A 19,528-nucleotide genomic window follows, 5' to 3' on the forward strand; every position below is an offset into this window, starting at 1 on the left:
GAGAATGTAATTGTCAGAGGAGTTTCACACTTTCCTCCAGAGCATGCGAGGATTGAGAGTTCTAGATCTGATCATTTCATCAGAGAACATAATTGTCAGAGGAGTTTCACACTTTCCTCCAGTTGGTGAAAGTAATCATGGAGTAATCATCTGTGTTGTTGCTAGTCATATGCAGACTTTTGTGAGGAAAGGATATATGTGGAATTATAAGGCTGGTGATTATGACAAGCTTAGGAAACAGCTTGGAGCTATAACATGGCATGAGAAGTTGAGCAATAAATGCTGCATGGGAACTGACAAAGAAATATATAGCAGCATCAATGTGTGGTATTCCAAAAGGCTGAATAAGGTAGATGTAAAATGGATGCATGTGAAGCTTAAGCATGAAATCTAGGGAAAAATAAGTACTTTGAAGGAAGTACAAGATGAATAATGATAATTCAGTTACATGAAGAGTACAGTAAGGAAAACACAAGTAGAGTATGAGCAGAAATTGGCAAAAAAAAAAAACCCTAGAGTTTTTTAGATATTTGGCAAGTAGAAGGAAGACTGATCATGGTAAGATGAGGTTAATTGATGAAAGTGGTAGAATGGTAACTGCTGCAGAAGACATTGTTGAGGTATTCAGTGATCACTTTATAAGGATGTTTCATCCTGATCAGGGTGGAATCATGATGAACTTAAGTGTAGAGGACGTAGGAGAGGATGGCCTAATATGAGTGAGCAGGAAGTATTTGAGGAAATAAATAAACTCGATGTCAATAAGGTAATTGGATTTGATGACATATCACCATGCATCTTAAGGGAATGTTCCAGGGAATTGGCAGTAGCCTTGGCATGCCTGTTTAATAAAAGTCTTGCAACAGCACAGGTTCTAAAGGAGTGGAAGGAGGGTAAAATTGTTCCACTGCATAAAGGTGGTGATAAGGCTGTAGCTTCAAATTATAGGCCAATTTGTATATCTGGAGTTGTGATAAAGGTACTGGAGAGATTGATGAGAAGTAGGATACAGAAATTGGTTGATAAGAGCAGTATTCTCAGTGGTTATCAGCATGGGTTTGTTAAGGGGAGATCATGTTTTACAAACTTATGTACTATAAGAAGGTGATAAATACCTTGGACAGGGAAGATGCATATACATTGGTGTACTTAGATTCTGATAGACTGCCACATGACAAGCTCTTAAATAAAATTGAAACAGATGGGACTGGATAACAGACTTTTGAGTTGGATTAGTGACTGGCTGTCGGATAGGTATCAGAAAGTTGTATATGGGGGGATATGATATCTTGAAAGAAAAAGGTCACTAGTGGTGTGCTGCAGGGGTTTGTTTTGGGGCCATTGTTGTTCAATTTGTATGTTAATGATATTGGGATGGATTTAACTAGTGATATGCAGCTGATGTAAAACTGGGGAGAGCAATGCAGAGTCAAGCGGATGTTACGGCCTTACAAGAGGAGTTGAATAGATTGCATGAATGGCCTGTAAGTGGAACTCTCTGTTCAATGTTGCAAAGTGTAAGGTTTTGAGATTTGGTAAGCAATGACGGGATACAAAGTATACACTTCATGGTGAAATCTTTAAAGGAAGTAAAGGAGATGAGAGATCTAGGAGTGATGGTGGACAAGGACCTGAAATTCATGGGTCACATTGCACAAGTTATGAAGACGTCACATCGGATAATGGCTACGATACAGAGTACCCTGACATGCAGAAATAGAGAGGTTATAATGACATTGTATAATTTCTTGATCACGACTCATATGGATTATTGTGCACAGATTTGGTCACCAGGTTTTCATGGTGATGAGGATATGTTGGAAAGGTTCCAGAGAAGATTCACAAAGCTGGTTAGTGGTCTTTGGAATGTGGAGTACAAGGACAGATTGAGAGAATGTAAGTTGTAGAGCCTCATGAATAAGAGGAAGGAGGGAGGATATGATTAAGACATATAAGCTCAGGGGTTGTTATCAGGTTGACATGTTAGAGATTTTTCATGGAATGGGAGAAGGGAAATAGAACAAGAGGCCATTGCTGGAAACTGTATAAGGAGGGTGTGAGCAGAGGAGTGTGAAGTAGGTTCTTTGCATGGAGAGTGATTGTTGAGTGTAATGCATTGCCTGAGTGTGTTGTGAATGTAGACACATTGAATCAGTTTAAAGCATGGGTATGAGCATTGTGTGCAATAGTGTGTATCTCCCATGATGAGTCTCTGACTCCATGAAAGTCAGATGTTAATAATAATATCTGTTAATTGCATGTGTTTTCCAGTTAGCTTTGCTAGCTTGTAGGATGAAAAAACTAGTCCTGCAAACTAGCATTACTGCTTAAGTGTTAGTTTATTATTAACACTCGTCCATAGAATCAATAAATTCGTTTGACTAACAGCATATCTATCATATTACACCTTACATGCATTCATGCTCTTCACATGCACTGCATTCACAAATAATGCATTAAAACTTAGCCAATACACTTCATGTGAATATCCCATCTAATACCACAGCTGTAGGATTTGATGGGATATCAGCTCACATTTTGCAGGAAGGAACTGGCAATGCCTCTGACTAGACTCTTGAAGTCTCAGCTCTGATAGAGAGTTGAAAAGAGGCAAAATAATTCCCTTGTATAAGCAATGTTCTAAGACTGCAGTAGCAAATTATAGACCAATCAGTATTGATTAGAGTGGTGGTAAAAGTACTGGAAAAATTGGTCAGAAAGAGAATTCAAGAATGGGTGGATAAGAATATGATACAAGAATATGGCTGTGAGAAAGGTCAGTCATGCCTTAGTAATTTATGAACATTTTGTAATAGAGTGACAGCCAAGTTGGATAGAGGAAATAGCTACACGATGTTTCTGCTGGATTTTGCAAAGGCCTTTGACCAAATACCCATATGTCATCCTGTTACACAAATTAGATCAAATGGAGTTGGATATGAGACTGGTTATGTGGATAAGAGGATGGCCGCTGGGAAACATCAGAAAGTAGTACATGGAGGAGCAGAATCTAGGCAAAAACTGGTGACTAGTGGTGAGCTGCAAGGTTCAGTGTCTAAGACCACTACTGTTTAATTTGCACATAAATTATATAGGAAATAACCCAAAAGGAAATATTCAGTTGTTTGTTGATGATGCAAAATTAGGTAGATTAATAGTTAATCAGGGCAAAGTGGAGAGTTTGCAGAATATTTAAATAAGATGTCAGCATGGGCAAAAGATAATGTGTATCAGTTTAACATAGAGAAATGTAAAGTGATGCAATTAGAAATAAATACATTACAAGCTGTGTACCACATTGATGGAACTGTACTCTGGGGAATAGATGAAGCTGGAGACTTAGGGGTGGTGGACAAAGTGTTGAACTTTAGAAGACATTGCTAAGGTCACTAAGACGACTTAAGATTAGTTTGCTATTGAAGAATATACTAACAAGTAGAAATAAGAAAGTTGTCATTCCTCTTTATAATGTCCTGATACGTCCACATCTGGATTACTTGGCTTAGGTCTCGTCTGGTCTGGTCTGGTCTGGTCTGGTCTGGTCTAGTCTCCTGTGTTTCTTGGGGATGAGGAAATTGTAAAGAGGATTTAGAGGCAAGCAACCAAGATGATGTATGTGGTCTGTGGAATGTCTCCTTACAGGATGGATTGAGGATGTGTGGACTGCAGAAGTTGGTTGATAGGTGAAAAAGTGGGAATATGATAGAAACATTTAAGTTTCTTAAAGGGAATGATAAAGGGTTTTATAGAAATGATGCAAGGGAAATATTTCAGCACTTGGCAAGAGGAGGCAGAACAGTAGATACCTGAGGACTAGATTTTGTGCTTGGAAAGTTGTGAATGAATGGCATGGGTTCCCACAGTCAATTGTTAGTGCTTTGTCTGTTAATGGGTTCAGGGAGAGGTATGATAGATTGTGTAGATAGTTTGGATTTCCCACGATGAGTCTTTGGACTCCATGGAGGTGCCTGTATAACAATAATAATGTTGAAAATTTACTCCTTTTGTCACTCATATACAGCTTCCAGAGAACTTTTCTATCATTTTATCAGTTAGTTTGTTTTATACAGCTGTCTGAAGCAAAAGTGTTATCTGTATCCCTTGAAATAGATAAAATTGAGTATCGTGCAGTTATAAAATTCTTTGTAAAAGAAGGTTTAACGCCAAAAGAAATTCATTCGAAGTTCATAAATGTTTATGGGCACTCTTCTCCTTTGTTTTCGACAATTAAGAAATGGGCTGCCAAGTTTAAACTGGCCATACCAGCCTTGAAGATGATCCACGTGAAGGATGTCAAAAAGTGTAACAACACCAAAAATCATTGATCAAATGCATGATAATATGGTATTAGATGACCAGCAAGTCAAAGTGCATGAAATTGTTGAGACTATAGGCATTTCAAAAGAACGTGTAGGATATATTTTGCATGAAGAATTGCAAACGAAAAAGCTTTGTGCAAGATGGGTGCCGCGCTTGCTCACAGCTGATCAAAAATGCACTCGCATGAAAATCTCTGAATAGTGCTTGGAGCTTTTTAACAAGAACAAAACTGATTTTGTGCATTGATTTATTACTATGGATGAGACTTGGATTCACCATTACACACCAGAATCCAAACAATCAAAACAGTGGAAAGAAGCTGGTTGTTCAGCACCAAAGAAGACAAAGTCGGTTCCATCAGCGTGAAAGGTCATGGAATCGGTGTTTTGGGATGCTAAAAGCATTTTGTTTATTATCTTGAAAAGGGTAAATCTTTTAACCGGACTAGACAAAAAAATTAATGAGAAAAGACCCAGTTTGTAGAAATAAAAAGACATCTTTCATCAGGACAATGCCCACATAGGTGTTTTTGGTAATGGGAAAATTAAGGGATCTGCACTATGAATTGTTGGAACATCCATCCTATTCCCCAGATTTGGCTCCCTCTGACTTCTATCTCTTCCCAAAACTAAAACTCTTCCTCGCTGTTCAGCATTTTTATTCGAATCAATAGGTGATTGCAGCTCTAGAGGGGTATTTTGCAGATCTTACTTAGGACACTAGATGGGATAATGGCACTGGAGCATTGCTGGAATAAATGTATTAGTCTTAAGGGAGATTATGTCAAAAAATAAAAATAATTTTGAAATTATAAATTCGTTTTTTCATTGTTAGACCAAGAACTTTTCAGACCATTCTCGTATATATCTTATCAGTATTAATCTGATTTAAACTCACTAATTAAAATGGAGTAACGTGACAATTTTATTTCTCTAACATTTTTGCTCAGGTGTCAATGGCATTGTCAGTATGAAATTCAAATTCAACATGCACAAGTGACAAAACAAAGATTCAGCAATGTGAACATGTGAGCTACATGTCAACATAATAGACATAGTCTAAAGTACATTTAAGTCCATTTTTTTAAAACAAATTGTATATAATAATGATGATGATGATCCTGTGGCTTCCTCTCTTGAAGAGGGTTGCAGCTGATTACTAGGGAGATAATGATGCAAGGTGGTTTCCCGTTGCCTTCCTTGATGTATTTCTGTGACTGTAGCCTGTGTGTTCACTGGTCCGGTTTGCCTGCTTGTGGGATGAAAAACCCCAGATAAACTGGCAGAAAAAAAACTCTGCTGTCCACTCCCAAGACCGGCTAACTAGGCTATGGCTGAGGAAGATCCTTAAGCTCCTCACATCGTCGACGGGAAATGAACCTAGGACACTCCTTCCCCAGGCATATATAATGGGGAGGAAGTAGAGAGGATCCAGAGACGAGTGACCAAGATGATAGCAGGTCTGTGGAATGAACCTTATGAGAATAGGTTGAAGATTTGTGGGTTGCAGAGATTGGACGATAGGCGAAGGAGGGGTGATATGATTGAGACATTCAAATTACTGAAGGGTTTCTATAAGATTGATCCAGAAGATATTTTTGAAAATATGACTGGTGGTGGGAGGACTAGGGGCCATGCATGGAAGCTGGGCAAGAGCATGGTTGACAAGGGTGTTAGAGCTAGGTTTTTTTACTCTGGAAGCTTATTCCACTCATTCACCACTTTCCAAGTGGTGAATGAGTGGAATAAGCTTCCAGAGTCTGTTGTGGGTGCTACAACCGACCGTAAATGAGTTCAAGGCAAGGTATGATAGATACTGTGTCAATGTCGAATAGTTGTTCTTGACATGATGTTAGGGCCTCCCTCGATGAGTCTGTCAACTCCTTGGAGTTGCCTGGAACAACAACAACAACAACAATAATAATAATAATAATACTAGTAAAAACTATTTACTGTGGTGGGATGCATGAAGAAGAACAGTTTCCCACAAAAGGAATAACTTCAATCCTTTTCAATCAGGAATAAAAATATAAAATAGCAGTTTGAAAAAATATGAAAGGAGAATGATTTTTTATACATAAAGATGCCATATTTGTCTCAGCTGAGGCAAGTCCAGAGACCAGAGTCTCCTCTGTTATTTCTCGAGGTTGGGTGGAAGAATGGAACTCAGATGTTATGAAGGACAGCATGGGAGATACAAAGATATTACCTGTACCATCATGGGGAGGAGGAGGCATGGCCATTTCTTGAACCAACTGCTTATAACCAGCATTTCTCCTGTGACTCTTGATGGCATCAGATGAACATTGGGGAAAACTTCAGCCAGGGACTTTGATGTTCTTGACACCTTTCGCCAAAAGGCAAACTTCATGGGGTGCTAGGATCTTTTCTTCTTCTTTTTTGTTCCACCATGCCTTCACATGCTTTGTTCTTATAGCAGTATTGGCCTCTGATGGACATTTGGAAGTGCAGTGCATCCAAGGCCAATTGCGGTGATGAACGCACGATTACAGACAGAACAAAAAAAGATTCTCAAGTTTGTTTCTGCTGGAACACTGACACACTAGTGGGCTGGTTATGGATATCACAAGTTGGTCTTCTTCTGCTCTGGATGGCACTGTTGAGATGAGTGGATGGCACTGTTGAGATGAGTGACTGGCACATCACATACCAATTCCTGAACCTCGGGATCAACTCCTGAAAAATTTCCTGACTCACCAATCAGAGTCGGAGTTTATTTTCTTTGGATTACTTGTAGCGAGTGGAAATTAACCCTACCAGGGATAATTTCCACTCGCTACAAGTAATAGTGCAATGAGCCAGTTAGTCAGCAAAGGTGTCCAGACAACAACAACATCCATTGGCAATCCATTTCAGTCACATACTACTCTATGAGAGAAAAATCTCATCCTAACTCCTTTCTTGACACATTTGTTCTCAACTTCCATGGATGCCCTCTCGTCCTTTCCCCACTCTCCATAAAATGCAAAACTTCATCTACTGAAATTCTGTACAACCCTTTTAGAAGTTTATAAGTCTCAATCATCTCACTCCTCCTCCTCCTTCTCTTCCTGTTTGCTAGTGTCTGCAGCCTACAAATTCTCAGTCCGTCTTCATAATCTGTATTCCACATTCCTGGTATTATTTTCGACACTCTTCTTTGCACTCTCTCTCTCTCTCTCTCTACTGTATTAGAATGACCATGTAAACCAGGTGACTAGACCTGTGTACAATAGTTCAAGTGATGCCTTAGCAGCGCCTTGTAAACAGGCAAAATGACTTCCTTATCTTTACATGTCAAGGCTCTTTTTGAGCATTGCCATTATTCTCCGAGTTGTATTTACAATGTTCGCTATATGACCCTTGAACTTCAACTTTCTGTCTACTAAAACTCCAAGATCCCTAGCCTGATCAGTTTCTTCTATCATAATTCCACCAATGTAACACGACATTGGATATCTAATTGCGCCAAAGTGCATGACCTTACATTTATTGACATTGAAATGACAGCCATTCTCCCATGCCCACAATTCCAGCCTATTTAAATCAATTTTGCAAGTACTGCATATCAACAGCACTCTTGATTATCCTACCTATCTTTACATCATCAGTAAATAGCTGTATGTCGCATGTCAAATTCTTTCTAATGTTCTTAACGTACAGATTGAATACCAGTGGACCAAGGACTAATTTTTGAGCTACACCACTGGCTACCTTGAATCTTGCAGATTCATCCCCTCTATATACGACTTTTTTGATATCTGTCAGTCAGCCATGCTTATATCCTTGCCAGTAGTTTATATTCCAATCCTATATACTCCAATTTATGCAACAGTCTTCCTATATTCTATCAAAAGTCTTAGTAAAATCCAAAAGTATCATGTTATACCCATTCTCCTGTCTAACTCAGTGGTAACATTATTATAGAATGTGAGCAAGTTGCTAAAATATGAGCTTTCCCTTAGTAAACCCATGCTGTTCATTGCAAAGTAGAGATTCTCTGTCAGCCCATTTCTGAATGTGATTCTTCATGTAAGTATATTCTATAGTAGTATATTCTGTTCCTGTATGTTTATCATCCCTGCTCCAAATTTAATTTTATACTAATTTATGTCTATAAATTACTATAAAAGAAATTTGCATTCTTATTCAAATTAGTTATTGAAGTTACTGTCTTATATTCTTTATGAGGGAATAGGAAATATTCATTTTTTTTTTTTTTTTTACTATAGCAAGAGGAGGACAATTACATCACTCAGGCAAGGATTACCACCCTACTTCCATTTGATGGAAGTGTCCTGGTTGGAACAGGAGAAGGCTCACTTATTTTTTATGATGTCATTTCCCGACTCTCTCGAAGCACTAGTTCCATAGATTCACCTTTCCCACATGGCAGTAGTGCTACCGAAGTTCCTGATGTTGAAAAGATACAAGAACGAATACAGGTGAAATAATAATGTTATTGATCTTATTATTGAGAACTGTGCAATTCAAGTCTCTTTCTCCTTTACACACACACACACAATCAAAACATGTTGGCCGAGTGGTTAGCGTATCCACTCTCCAGCCAAAAGGCTGTGGGTTTGAATCCCACCCTGGGCATGGATGTTTGTGATTGTCTGTGAAAATACTAGTGGTGGTGGTGGTCAGTGGTAGATGGTGTTGGTGAAGATGATGAAGGTAGTTGCAGTTTGTGGAGATGGAGAGTGCTCTCCCTCAATGAGTCTTTGGACTCCCTGGAGGTGTCACATAATAATAAAGTCAGCAAATTACTCATTTAATTTTTTTTTAAATTGCAATTCTATAACCATGGTAATTTCCCACTACTGATAAGAATAATTTCTGTTCCATAAATGGCAGGTTAAGAAGAGAAGTATGTCTAGAGAGTGAAGTGTAGATTTTATCTTATTGATGATCTGAGTGCCTTATGGGTTAAATTTAAGAGAGGCATAATAAACGCTGTGTGGTGCAAAACAGGAGGTGACAAGTGAAAAGATTTCCCATGGTGGTGGTGGTTGTGGGTCTTTGCACTTGCTGCAGGTTCCTGATAATAATGACATAATTGTAAATAAAGGCAACAAATGTTCCTTGTAATTCAAGGTATCAAAATCATAAAACTGCAAATATTATTTAAAACAACTGGAAATAATTTTCTCCTAAACAATATTTTCGGCTCATACATATAGAAAATTGCTCTTCCGGTTCCTTGGAGTTGTTTATTTTCTCATTTTTGTGTTTTGAAGTAAACACAAAACAGCAATATGTTGTTACTCAATACAGTACTATAATTATAATACCTTAATGGCAAATACCTCAGTACGTATACCTTAATGGCAAATACCTCAGTACGTATACCTTAATGGCATACGTACTGAGGACAGATCAAATATAAGAAAGTTGAGCATAATGTGGAAATAGATATTGCACCAGGAAGTGTAGTAAATTTAGAGTAAACATTATAAATCTATCTGCCCTTATCAAACCATAAGAGCATGTTTTGTAAATTTGTGTGTTTCTTGATCATGCAAAAATAAACATATGCACTTATATGGTTTTGAATATATAGACTTTGTGTTTTATATTGGATAAACTGCATAAGCATTATGATGAGATATAATATAATCATATATTATGCCATGATCTTCTTCTTCACTCATATTCTATGCAGACTGTTGGGGCATCATAAAGGTGACAGTCCTAACATACTCTCTCCAAGTGTTTCTGTTTTGGGATATCCTTGAGAAGGAGAATGAAAAATTAGTCCATTTTCTGATATCTATCCAGATGATTCTAGGTTTCCAATAGTGTTTGTTTACAGCAAGCCCTCTAGTGCTATTTTAGGTAAACTATCTTATCTAGCCACTTGGTTCAGTCACCAGAGCTCTTTCCAAAGTATTTTAGTGATGATATTTATTCATGTACTACATATGGTATATTCAAAAGTTTTCTGTAGCATTCCCTCTCAAAGGCCAATATTATTTTCTTATCTTCCTTTAGCAATGTCCAACTCTCCAATATGTGTAGCAAGATAGTTAACAAGGTGATGGTGTGATTGTTTGTGTAAGTATCTCCCTGTATGTGTGGGTTTTCTATAAACCGAAAATGATAAGGAACCTTCTGGAAGATGTGTGATCAGTGCATCCAGGAAGGGTAGGCAGTCATTGGCTTCTGGTTCCATTGTAAAGTGGATTTTAGGATGCTGGCTATTTAGATGCACTAAAAATGCATTCAATGTGTCTGGGCCATGTGACCAAATAGCAAACACATCATCAACATAGCGTAGCCAGAGACTAGGTTTGAGAGTTGCTGTGTTGATAGCTAATTTTTCCAGATGTTCTATGTAGAAGTTGGCTAAGGAGGGGGGGGGGAGGGGTGAACCCATAGCTGTTCCATCTAATTGTTTGTATATTTTCCCTTTCCATGTAAAATAACCTGCCTGTACTGTGAATTTAAATAGATGAAATATATCTGGGGGAAATTGTGAATTTAGTAAGTTAAGTGTTTCAATCAGTGGTACATTAGTGAATAATGAAGTGATATCAAAACTCACCATTAGGTTTTAACTATTTAAGGTGTGGTTTTCTAAAATACTTTTTAGGTGGGTAGAATTTTTAACAAAAGAGGAAGAATTGTTTGTGTAAGTGGTTAGTAATTTGGCTAAATGTTTAGCTAGTTTATATGTAGGACTGTTTATACTATCTACAATAGGACGCAAAGGTGTACCTTGTTTGTGTATTTTAGGAGCACCATATATTCTGGGTGTTTTAACGTGCAAGGGTTTGAGTTTTTTGACAATTTCTTTTGGCCAGGAAGTGACTTTGTTCAATAACTTGCACACCTTATTCTTTTGTGAGTTGGTGGGATCTCGATCTATGATTTGATATGTATACCGGTCTTGGAGCAGTATATGCATTTTGCTTTCATATTCTGTTGTATCCTATTATGTTATACTACAGTGGCCATTACCTTTGTCTGATTTTGTTATTGTAATGTGGTTATTATTGCATAGTTCTTTTAGAGCTATTATTTCTTTATGTGGGATATTATTTTTGGGAGGCTTAGAATGGATAAGGATATTGGCCACGTCTAACCTAATATTATTGGCTATAGCTGGAGGCAAGTGGTAAATTCCGCGTTCAACGGAAGCCATTATTTTGGTTTTATATATCTTGAATAGAATCTCCGACTCGACAGCCAATAAAGAATTCGCTAAAGTTAAAAACTGACACCGGAAAAAATTTGAAATCCTCCAACAACGTAATGCTATGCAGCTGCCACAATTTCATCAAGATGGCGGTGCTGTGAACCTATCATCGACAACCTTATCCAAAGAGAGGTCACAAGTGCATTAAGTCTTGGACACAATTTTGCCTTTACTCCTAAAATTGTGCCTAAAACCAAAATAATGGCTTCCGTTGAATGCGGTATTTACCACTTGCCTCCAGCTATAGCCAATAATATTAGGTTAGATATGGCCAATATCCTTAACCATTCTAAGCCTCCCAAAAATAATATCCCACATAAAGAAATAATAGCTGTAAAAGAACTATGCAATAATAACCACATTACAATAACAAAATCAGACAAAGGTAACGGCCACTGTAGTAATGGATACAACAGAATATGAAAGCAAAATGCATACACTGCTCCAAGACCGGTCTACATATCAAATCATAGATCGAGATCCCACCAACTCAAAAAAATAAGGTGTGCAAGTTATTTAACAAAGTAACTTCCTGGCCAAAAGAAATTGTCAAAAAACTCAAACCCTTGCACGTTAAAACACCCAGAATATATGGTGTTCCTAAAATACACAAACAAGGTGCACTTTTGCGTCCTATTGTAGATAGTATAAACAGTCCTACATATAAACTAGCTAAACATTTAGCCAAATTACTAACCACTTACACAAACAATTCTTCCTCTTTTGTTAAAAATTCTACCCACCTAAAAAGTATTTTAGTAAACCACACCTTAAATAGTTCAGACCTAATGGTGAGTTTTGATATCACCTCATTATTCACTAATGTACCACTGATTGAAACACTTAACTTACTAAATTCACAATTTTCCCCCAGATATATTTCAGCTATTTAAATTCACAGTTCAGGCAGGTTATTTTACATGGAAAGGGAAAATATACAAACAATTAGATGGAACAGCTATGGGTTCACCCCTTCCCCCCCCCCCCAGCCAACTTCTACATAGAACATCTGGAAAAATTAGCTATCAGCACAGCCACTCTCAAACCTAGTCTCTGGTTACACTATGTTGATGATGTGTTTGCTATTTGGCCACATGGCCCAGACACATTGAATACATTTTTAGTGCATCTAAATAGCCAGCACCCTAAAATCCACTTTACAATGGAACTAGAAGCCAATGACTGCCTACCCTTCCTGGATACACTGATCACACATCTTCCAGATGGTTCCTTATCATTTTCAGTTTATAGAAAACCCACACATACAGGGAGATACTTACACAAACAATCACACCATCACTCTTCTCAACAATATGGTATCTTAAAAACACTAACCCATAGAGCAATCTGTTCCAATGACATTGCTCTCACTGCTGAACTTTCTCACCTACGACACATCTTCTTAACCAACGGTTATAATCCCCATTGATAACATACTAAATGCTACCCAGGAATCCCCTCTATCTACCACAGAAAACTACAACAAAACTATCACCATCCCATACAATAAAGGCACATCTAAAAAGATATCTAGGGTGCTTAACAAACACCAACTACACACAGTATTTAAACCTTATGTAAAATTAGCAACTCTCACCCATTCACCTAAGGACAAATGCACTCCTTTATCACATCCAGGAGTCTATGAAATGCCCTGTTCTTGCCATCAAGCCTACTACAGACAGGCAGGAAGAACTGTGGACATCTGCCTCAGTGAACACAAAAAATATATCCAACACTTTCGCTATGGCAAGTCAGGTCTGGCAGACCATGCTTTGGATACCCCTGCACACAGGATCAATTGGAAAGAAACAAAAGTAATGCACAGAAGCTTCTACAAGTCAGAGAGGTTGTTCCTGGAATCAACAGAAGCCTTAAAACATACTCCAAACCTTAACAAGTATGGCTGTATAAATCTACCAAAGATTTGGGAGACAGTCATCTTAAGACCAAATTAATATTTATTACTTTTATTTTATTTTATTTTTTTCAAACTTTCTAAGACTATAATTTGGACTACTATTTCAAAACTTGGAACATTTTTTTTTATAACCCAGATGCTGCCATATTAGGATTTTAGTCTTGTGTTGCACGCTGCAATTACTTTTACTAGCCCCACTGTTACACTGGATTGTGGTTGTCTTGCATTTGTAACAAATTTTGTGTTGTGTGCTCTGAAGATGCTGGATATAATACCAGCAAAATATTAGCTTTTAAGTTAATAAATAGTTATTTTCTTATCCATCTGTGTTCATATCAAACCGTGAAATCTATTACAAAAAAGTATTAGTGAAGGGTTTTATTAATCTACTTATCATTTGGAAAGCACTTCTAGGATTGTTTCTTTGTAGTTTCTCTTTAATCTTTCCACACTCATTCAGAATCCAGTTGGTTTTATCTCTTTTAATTTTATTTATTATTATTTTGTTTAGTTATTTATATTTTTCTCTGCTATCGTTATCCTTGTTTATATCACACAGGATAATCAAACTGTAATCCATGGTTTGATTATCCTGTGAGATTTTCCTATTATGGTGTCAGCTGCTTCTAAAGTTGCTTTGGAAAATATTTTGTATTCATTTTCAATACTTCTGAATTCTTCTAGGAGGGTTTCATGGAATTAGTAATGTGTGATTTATATTATTCTCTGATATGAGGTGATTCCAACTTCTCAACACTATATATTTTTCTTTTTTTTTGGTTATCTTTTATTTTTTAAATTTTAGATTCAGTGTATCAGTGACCATGTTATAGTCACTGCCAATATCAGCTACTGGGAAAGATCATCTTAGGAAGGTTATCAAAACAAGATCAGAATCAATTAAATTGTGAAAAGATCCATTAAGTGAAGTCGATGTCCCCCCCCCACCCCCCCCCCCCCCCACCCCCCCCCCCCCCCACCCCCCCCCCCCCCCACCCCCCCCCCCCCCCACCCCCCCCCCCCCCCACCCCCCCCCCCCCCCACCCCCCCCCCCCCCCACCCCCCCCCCCCCCCACCCCCCCCCCCCCCCACCCCCCCCCCCCCCCACCCCCCCCCCCCCCCACCCCCCCCCCCCCCCACCCCCCCCCCCCCCCACCCCCCCCCCCCCCCACCCCCCCCCCCCCCCACCCCCCCCCCCCCCCACCCCCCCCCCCCCCCACCCCCCCCCCCCCCCACCCCCCCCCCCCCCCACCCCCCCCCCCCCCCACCCCCCCCCCCCCCCACCCCCCCCCCCCCCCACCCCCCCCCCCCCCCACCCCCCCCCCCCCCCACCCCCCCCCCCCCCCACCCCCCCCCCCCCCCACCCCCCCCCCCCCCCACCCCCCCCCCCCCCCACCCCCCCCCCCCCCCACCCCCCCCCCCCCCCACCCCCCCCCCACAATTTCTGCAATCCACAAACCCTCAGCTTGTCATCATAGCTTTCCACACACCACCTTGGTCACTTATCTCGTCCACTTCCTCGTCTTCAAGAAACTCGGGTGACTAGACCTGCACACAGTAGTCAGATGTGGCCATATCAAAATCTTATAAAGAGGAATGATAACTTCCTCATCTCTGCTTTTTTTAGTAGGTTCATCAATAACCAACTGGTTATTATTATGTTCATTAATAACCTTTGAGTTATCACACTGTCAGCTTATTTGAATCATCCAGCAAGCTCTTCTCATCACCTTGATTAGCTATTACATGACCCAGTTTTGCATATCAGCAACAGTTGAACATTTCCCTTCAGATTATTTTCTATATCATTTATGCAAAAATTAAACAGCAGTTGTCCAATGTATATCATATTCTACAAGAAATTAAATTATTGTTTTAGTTCTATACCAAAGTGTAAGCATAAGCATGAAGTAACTTCACAACTAGTCTACTTGTATATAGAGGCTGTTGACTTTAAATCAGTTGCCTTAGTATTCTACATTGCTAAAACATTGATGAGACATCAGTGACATCTATAAATTAAAAATGCCAAGAAATTTTATTCTTGGTTTAATCCTTGATCCAAGTGAGCAAACAAAGTTTGTACCTGAAGTAACTTCAGGACTGGACAACTCATATATAGAGGCTAATGACTTCACATTACATCACTTGCCTTAGTATCCAATAATACAAGACACATATCCTTACAAACATGTACCCACTTGGTCACTACACAAGTGGGTAGTGGGATACTAAGTATCCCTTATGGATACTAGGAAATCCTTAGTATCCCATAATGATAAGTATCCCCTAGTAATGATGTGAAGTCATTAGCCTCTATATATGAGTTGCTCAGTCCTGAAGTTACTTGTCGCAAGCTTTGTTTGCTTACACTTGGATAAGGGATTAAACCAAAAATATAATTTCTTAGCATCTTTAATTTATAGTATAACCACGTGGAAAATGCCAAAATCATATATTTTCCAAATACAAGTAGGGAAAACAGTGTATATTATACTTGACAAAAAGTATAGTCTTGCATTAATGCTATATATAAGTTTAAGTATTAGGGTGAAATAACTTCACGACTAGTCTACTTATACATAGAGGTTGATGACATCTATTAGGAATACAAGACAGATAGAGAAATTGGGGGGGGGGGATCAAGGTGGGCAGGGGAACATTCCATGAGAAGTGTCGATGCTGGATGCTGAAGTGAATGTGAATGTGTGAGGAAAAAGGAAGCCTGGGATATGGGGTCTAGGCAGGGTTGTAGGAGGATTAATGAATTGAAACAGCACTGAGAAAGGATTAAAAATACTGTTTAATTCTTCCAATATCATTAAACAGTATTTTTAATCCTTTCTCAGTGCTGTTTCAATTCATTAATCCTCCTACAACCCTTTCTTTTCTAAAGATGTCTCAATAACAGAGACATTTTTTAAGGAGTACAATATGAGACGTAACACAGAAAGGCAACACACGACTAAGTGAAACATGTAGATGAAAGACTAGAGTCTTAACTACTTGGGGCACCCTCTGTGGACACCTATTGGCAACCTAGGATGTAAACTGGGATCTCGAAGTATTAGTGTTTTCCATATTTTGAGAAGTTTTATGCAACTGTATGTATTCAATTAGGCTGATTTTTGAGAGTTGCTATAATGCTGCAGCAGCTATTAGGAGATCTTTCTCCAGTTCATACTATGAGCTATATCCAAAACATTGTCTGCCAGGTTCAGCTGACTGCAAATGTATTTTTTGTGTTTTTCTACATGGATTGTAGCTGTTTTTCCTCTCTGTCCATAGTAGACCAACTTGCAGAAACAGGAAAATCTATAAGGAACTAAGAGAGGGAGTTGGTCTTTAGTGAAGCAGATAAGTGGGGCTTGAAAGCTGTGAAGAGATTGTATTTCTTTAAGATTCTTTTTTTTTGTGCTTTGAACAAAGGGGATGACAATAGCATTATCAAAATACTTTTGAAGAGAATGTTGTGGATGATTGAGGGAAGGACTAGGTGTTTTTTTTTTTTTTTTGATACTAGGGAACTGTAGCTATTAGAACAGTGTGGTGTATATGACTGAGTTGAGCAGAGCTCAGGCCTCATTGGAACAAGGGTTATATAATCTGGTGGTTAGTGCTTTAATGATGACATTTTGTTGAGAAGGGTGATGGGAAAGCTTATGAATGTATCTGCTTATGTAAGTGGGTTTCCTGTATACTGAAAATGACATGTTAACGTTAGGTAGGTAGTTACCAAGGTGTCTAGGAAGGCTAAACTAGTATTAGTTTCCTTTTCCATTGTAAATTGGATTCTAGGGTAAAGACTATTGAGGTGATAAAGGAAAGAGCCTAATGTGTCTGAGCTATGAGGCCAAGCAGGGAGCACATCATTGACATATCTTAGTTAGAATGTTTGAGAGGGGTTGAGTCAAGAGCTTGTTTTTCAAAATCTTCCATGAAAGAATTGGCAAGGGGGGGGGGGATGAGAAGGAAGACCTAAAAAAACTGTCTTTATTTGTAAATTTTGTTTTCCAAGAGAGATATCTGAATGGATTGCAAAGAAAAAGAGATCTATGACATCTGGAGGAAAAAAAAAATTGCATAGCCGTATTGTCTAGTACTATCAATGTGATGCACAGTATGCAAACTTACATTCTACAACATTAAACTGACAACCTATTCCCATTTGTACCATAGATGAGCTAATCATTTTTTTTCCATTTTTATCAATTTTATACATTTTTTGTATTATTATTTATTTTTTACATAGTCCAGAAACTCTGCTCTAGAGACCAAACATGAAACTGTGTTAAGCCACCTCAGGCCTCGAGTAAGCAAGTGGTGGTCTCACACCAGGTGATGAAATTCATCTCCCACTTAAAGACAATCACAAACATCCATGCCTGCAGCAAAATTCAAACCCAAGATCTGTTGGTTGGAAAGCAGGTATGTTAACCATTTGGGCAACCAGGCTGACATTATCAACTATTGTCATCCCCAGTTTTGCATCAAACAGCTGAATACCCCCCCCCCCCTTCAAATCTTTTCCTATATCATTGGTATACAAATTAAAGAGAGGTGGCCCTAGTACAGAACCCTGAGATACTCTACTAGTCACTCCCATTCCCTTAGATTCCACTCCACCATATACTATTCTCTGGTGTCTGTCTGTTAGCCTGCTACTAGCTTCATATGCATTCCTATTTGCTCCAACTTATGTAATAGTTTTCCTTGTGGTAGCCTGTCAAATTCTTTTGCAAATTCCAGCAGTATCATGATGTAGCCATTTCATGTATCTAATTCCACTGTCACCTCATTATAAAATAAAATGTGAAATAAAATAAAATTATAAAATGTGAATAAGTTACTAAGACAGGACCTACCTTTTACAAAGCCATGCTGCCCACTATAGAGCATCATATCCTTATCCATCCATTGTTGGATTTTACCTTTCATCAACTTTTCCAACAGTTTAACAACCACTGCTGATATCTTAATTGGTCTGTAGTTTGCTACTTCTGTTTTACAGCCATCTAAATTTATTTAATGGAACTATCTTATCCTCTTTCCACTCCATTGGAACTTTGCCAGCGCTGAGACTTAGATTGAATGATTTCATGAAAGGCAGTGCCAGTTCTCTTGCACATTTACGTAGTACACAGGCTGATATGCCATCCGGTCCCACTGCTGTATTCCCATTGATATTTTCAATATGCTGAACACCTCCTGTTCATCTACCTCAATTTTGACATGTATCTTTGTCACATCAGCAACTGCAAAATCTCTGCCTGCATGATACACCTTTGCAAAATGATCACTCGCCAACTCAATAATTACTTTCATCTTTGTTGTCTTCCTACCATCAGCATTGATTAAAGTCATCCTACCATAGTCATTTTCCCTCTTACTTGCTACATAATGAAAAAAACTCTTGGATTTACTTTGGCCTGCTTAGCTAATTTTCTCTCATAATCTGATTTGGTCTTTCTTACCATACTAGTCACCCTTCTTGCTTGCACTTTGTATTGCTCATGAATATGCTGACCATCCTTTTCTTTATATTCCCTCCACAATGTTTCCTTTTTTTGCAGCTGTTGTTTTATATATCTATTCATCCACTTAATCCCCACTTGGTTTATCCTCCTGATCTTGGGTATGCAGTCTGATACTGCTCCTCTCAAACAATATCTGACCACTGCTCATGCACTACTGACATTCTTTCCTTGTACTTTCTCAAGCCATGGCACTGCTCAAGTTACATTATATTATATATCACTATTCATTACTGCAGCGATTTTCAACCTTTTTCATAACATGACACACCTAGACTAATTATTAAAATTCTGCAGAACACTAAAAATATATTCTTTTAATTTTTTTGATGATCTGGCAAAAAATAGGCATAATTTTGATTGATTTGCACACACAAGAAGATGAAAGACCAGACACTAATAAATAAACGTGCAAATTGTGACATTATTTCTTTCAATTAATTTGTTTTCATAAATCTCGCTGCACACCGGTTGAAAATCGCTGCATTACTGTGTTGTAAAAGTTTTACAATCTTAATACAAATTAGATAATCAGCATGTCAATTATCGA

At 38.5% G+C, this 19,528-nt stretch overlaps 1 protein-coding gene across 4 annotated transcripts in view; it reads left to right on the plus strand.

Moving 5' to 3' along the window:
• Positions 1 to 19,528, plus strand: part of LOC150103732 (uncharacterized) — a 408,898-nt gene that overhangs the window by 341,741 nt on the left and 47,629 nt on the right. For 3 of the 4 annotated variants that reach the window (XM_090397132.1, XM_090397134.1, XM_090397136.1), the window contains exon 26: positions 8,552 to 8,764. The exons of the other annotated variant lie outside the window; for it this stretch is intronic. In XM_090397132.1, the coding sequence (XP_090253258.1) occupies positions 8,552 to 8,764 (213 nt within the window). The remainder of the gene's footprint in view (positions 1 to 8,551; positions 8,765 to 19,528) is intronic. 4 annotated transcript variants of the gene reach the window in all.

This window comes from Typopeltis vanoorti, chromosome 8 (assembly GCF_054136105.1).
Source record: "Typopeltis vanoorti isolate ZY-2024b chromosome 8, IOZ_Tvanoo_1.0, whole genome shotgun sequence".
Lineage (NCBI taxonomy): Eukaryota > Metazoa > Arthropoda > Arachnida > Uropygi > Thelyphonidae > Typopeltis > Typopeltis vanoorti.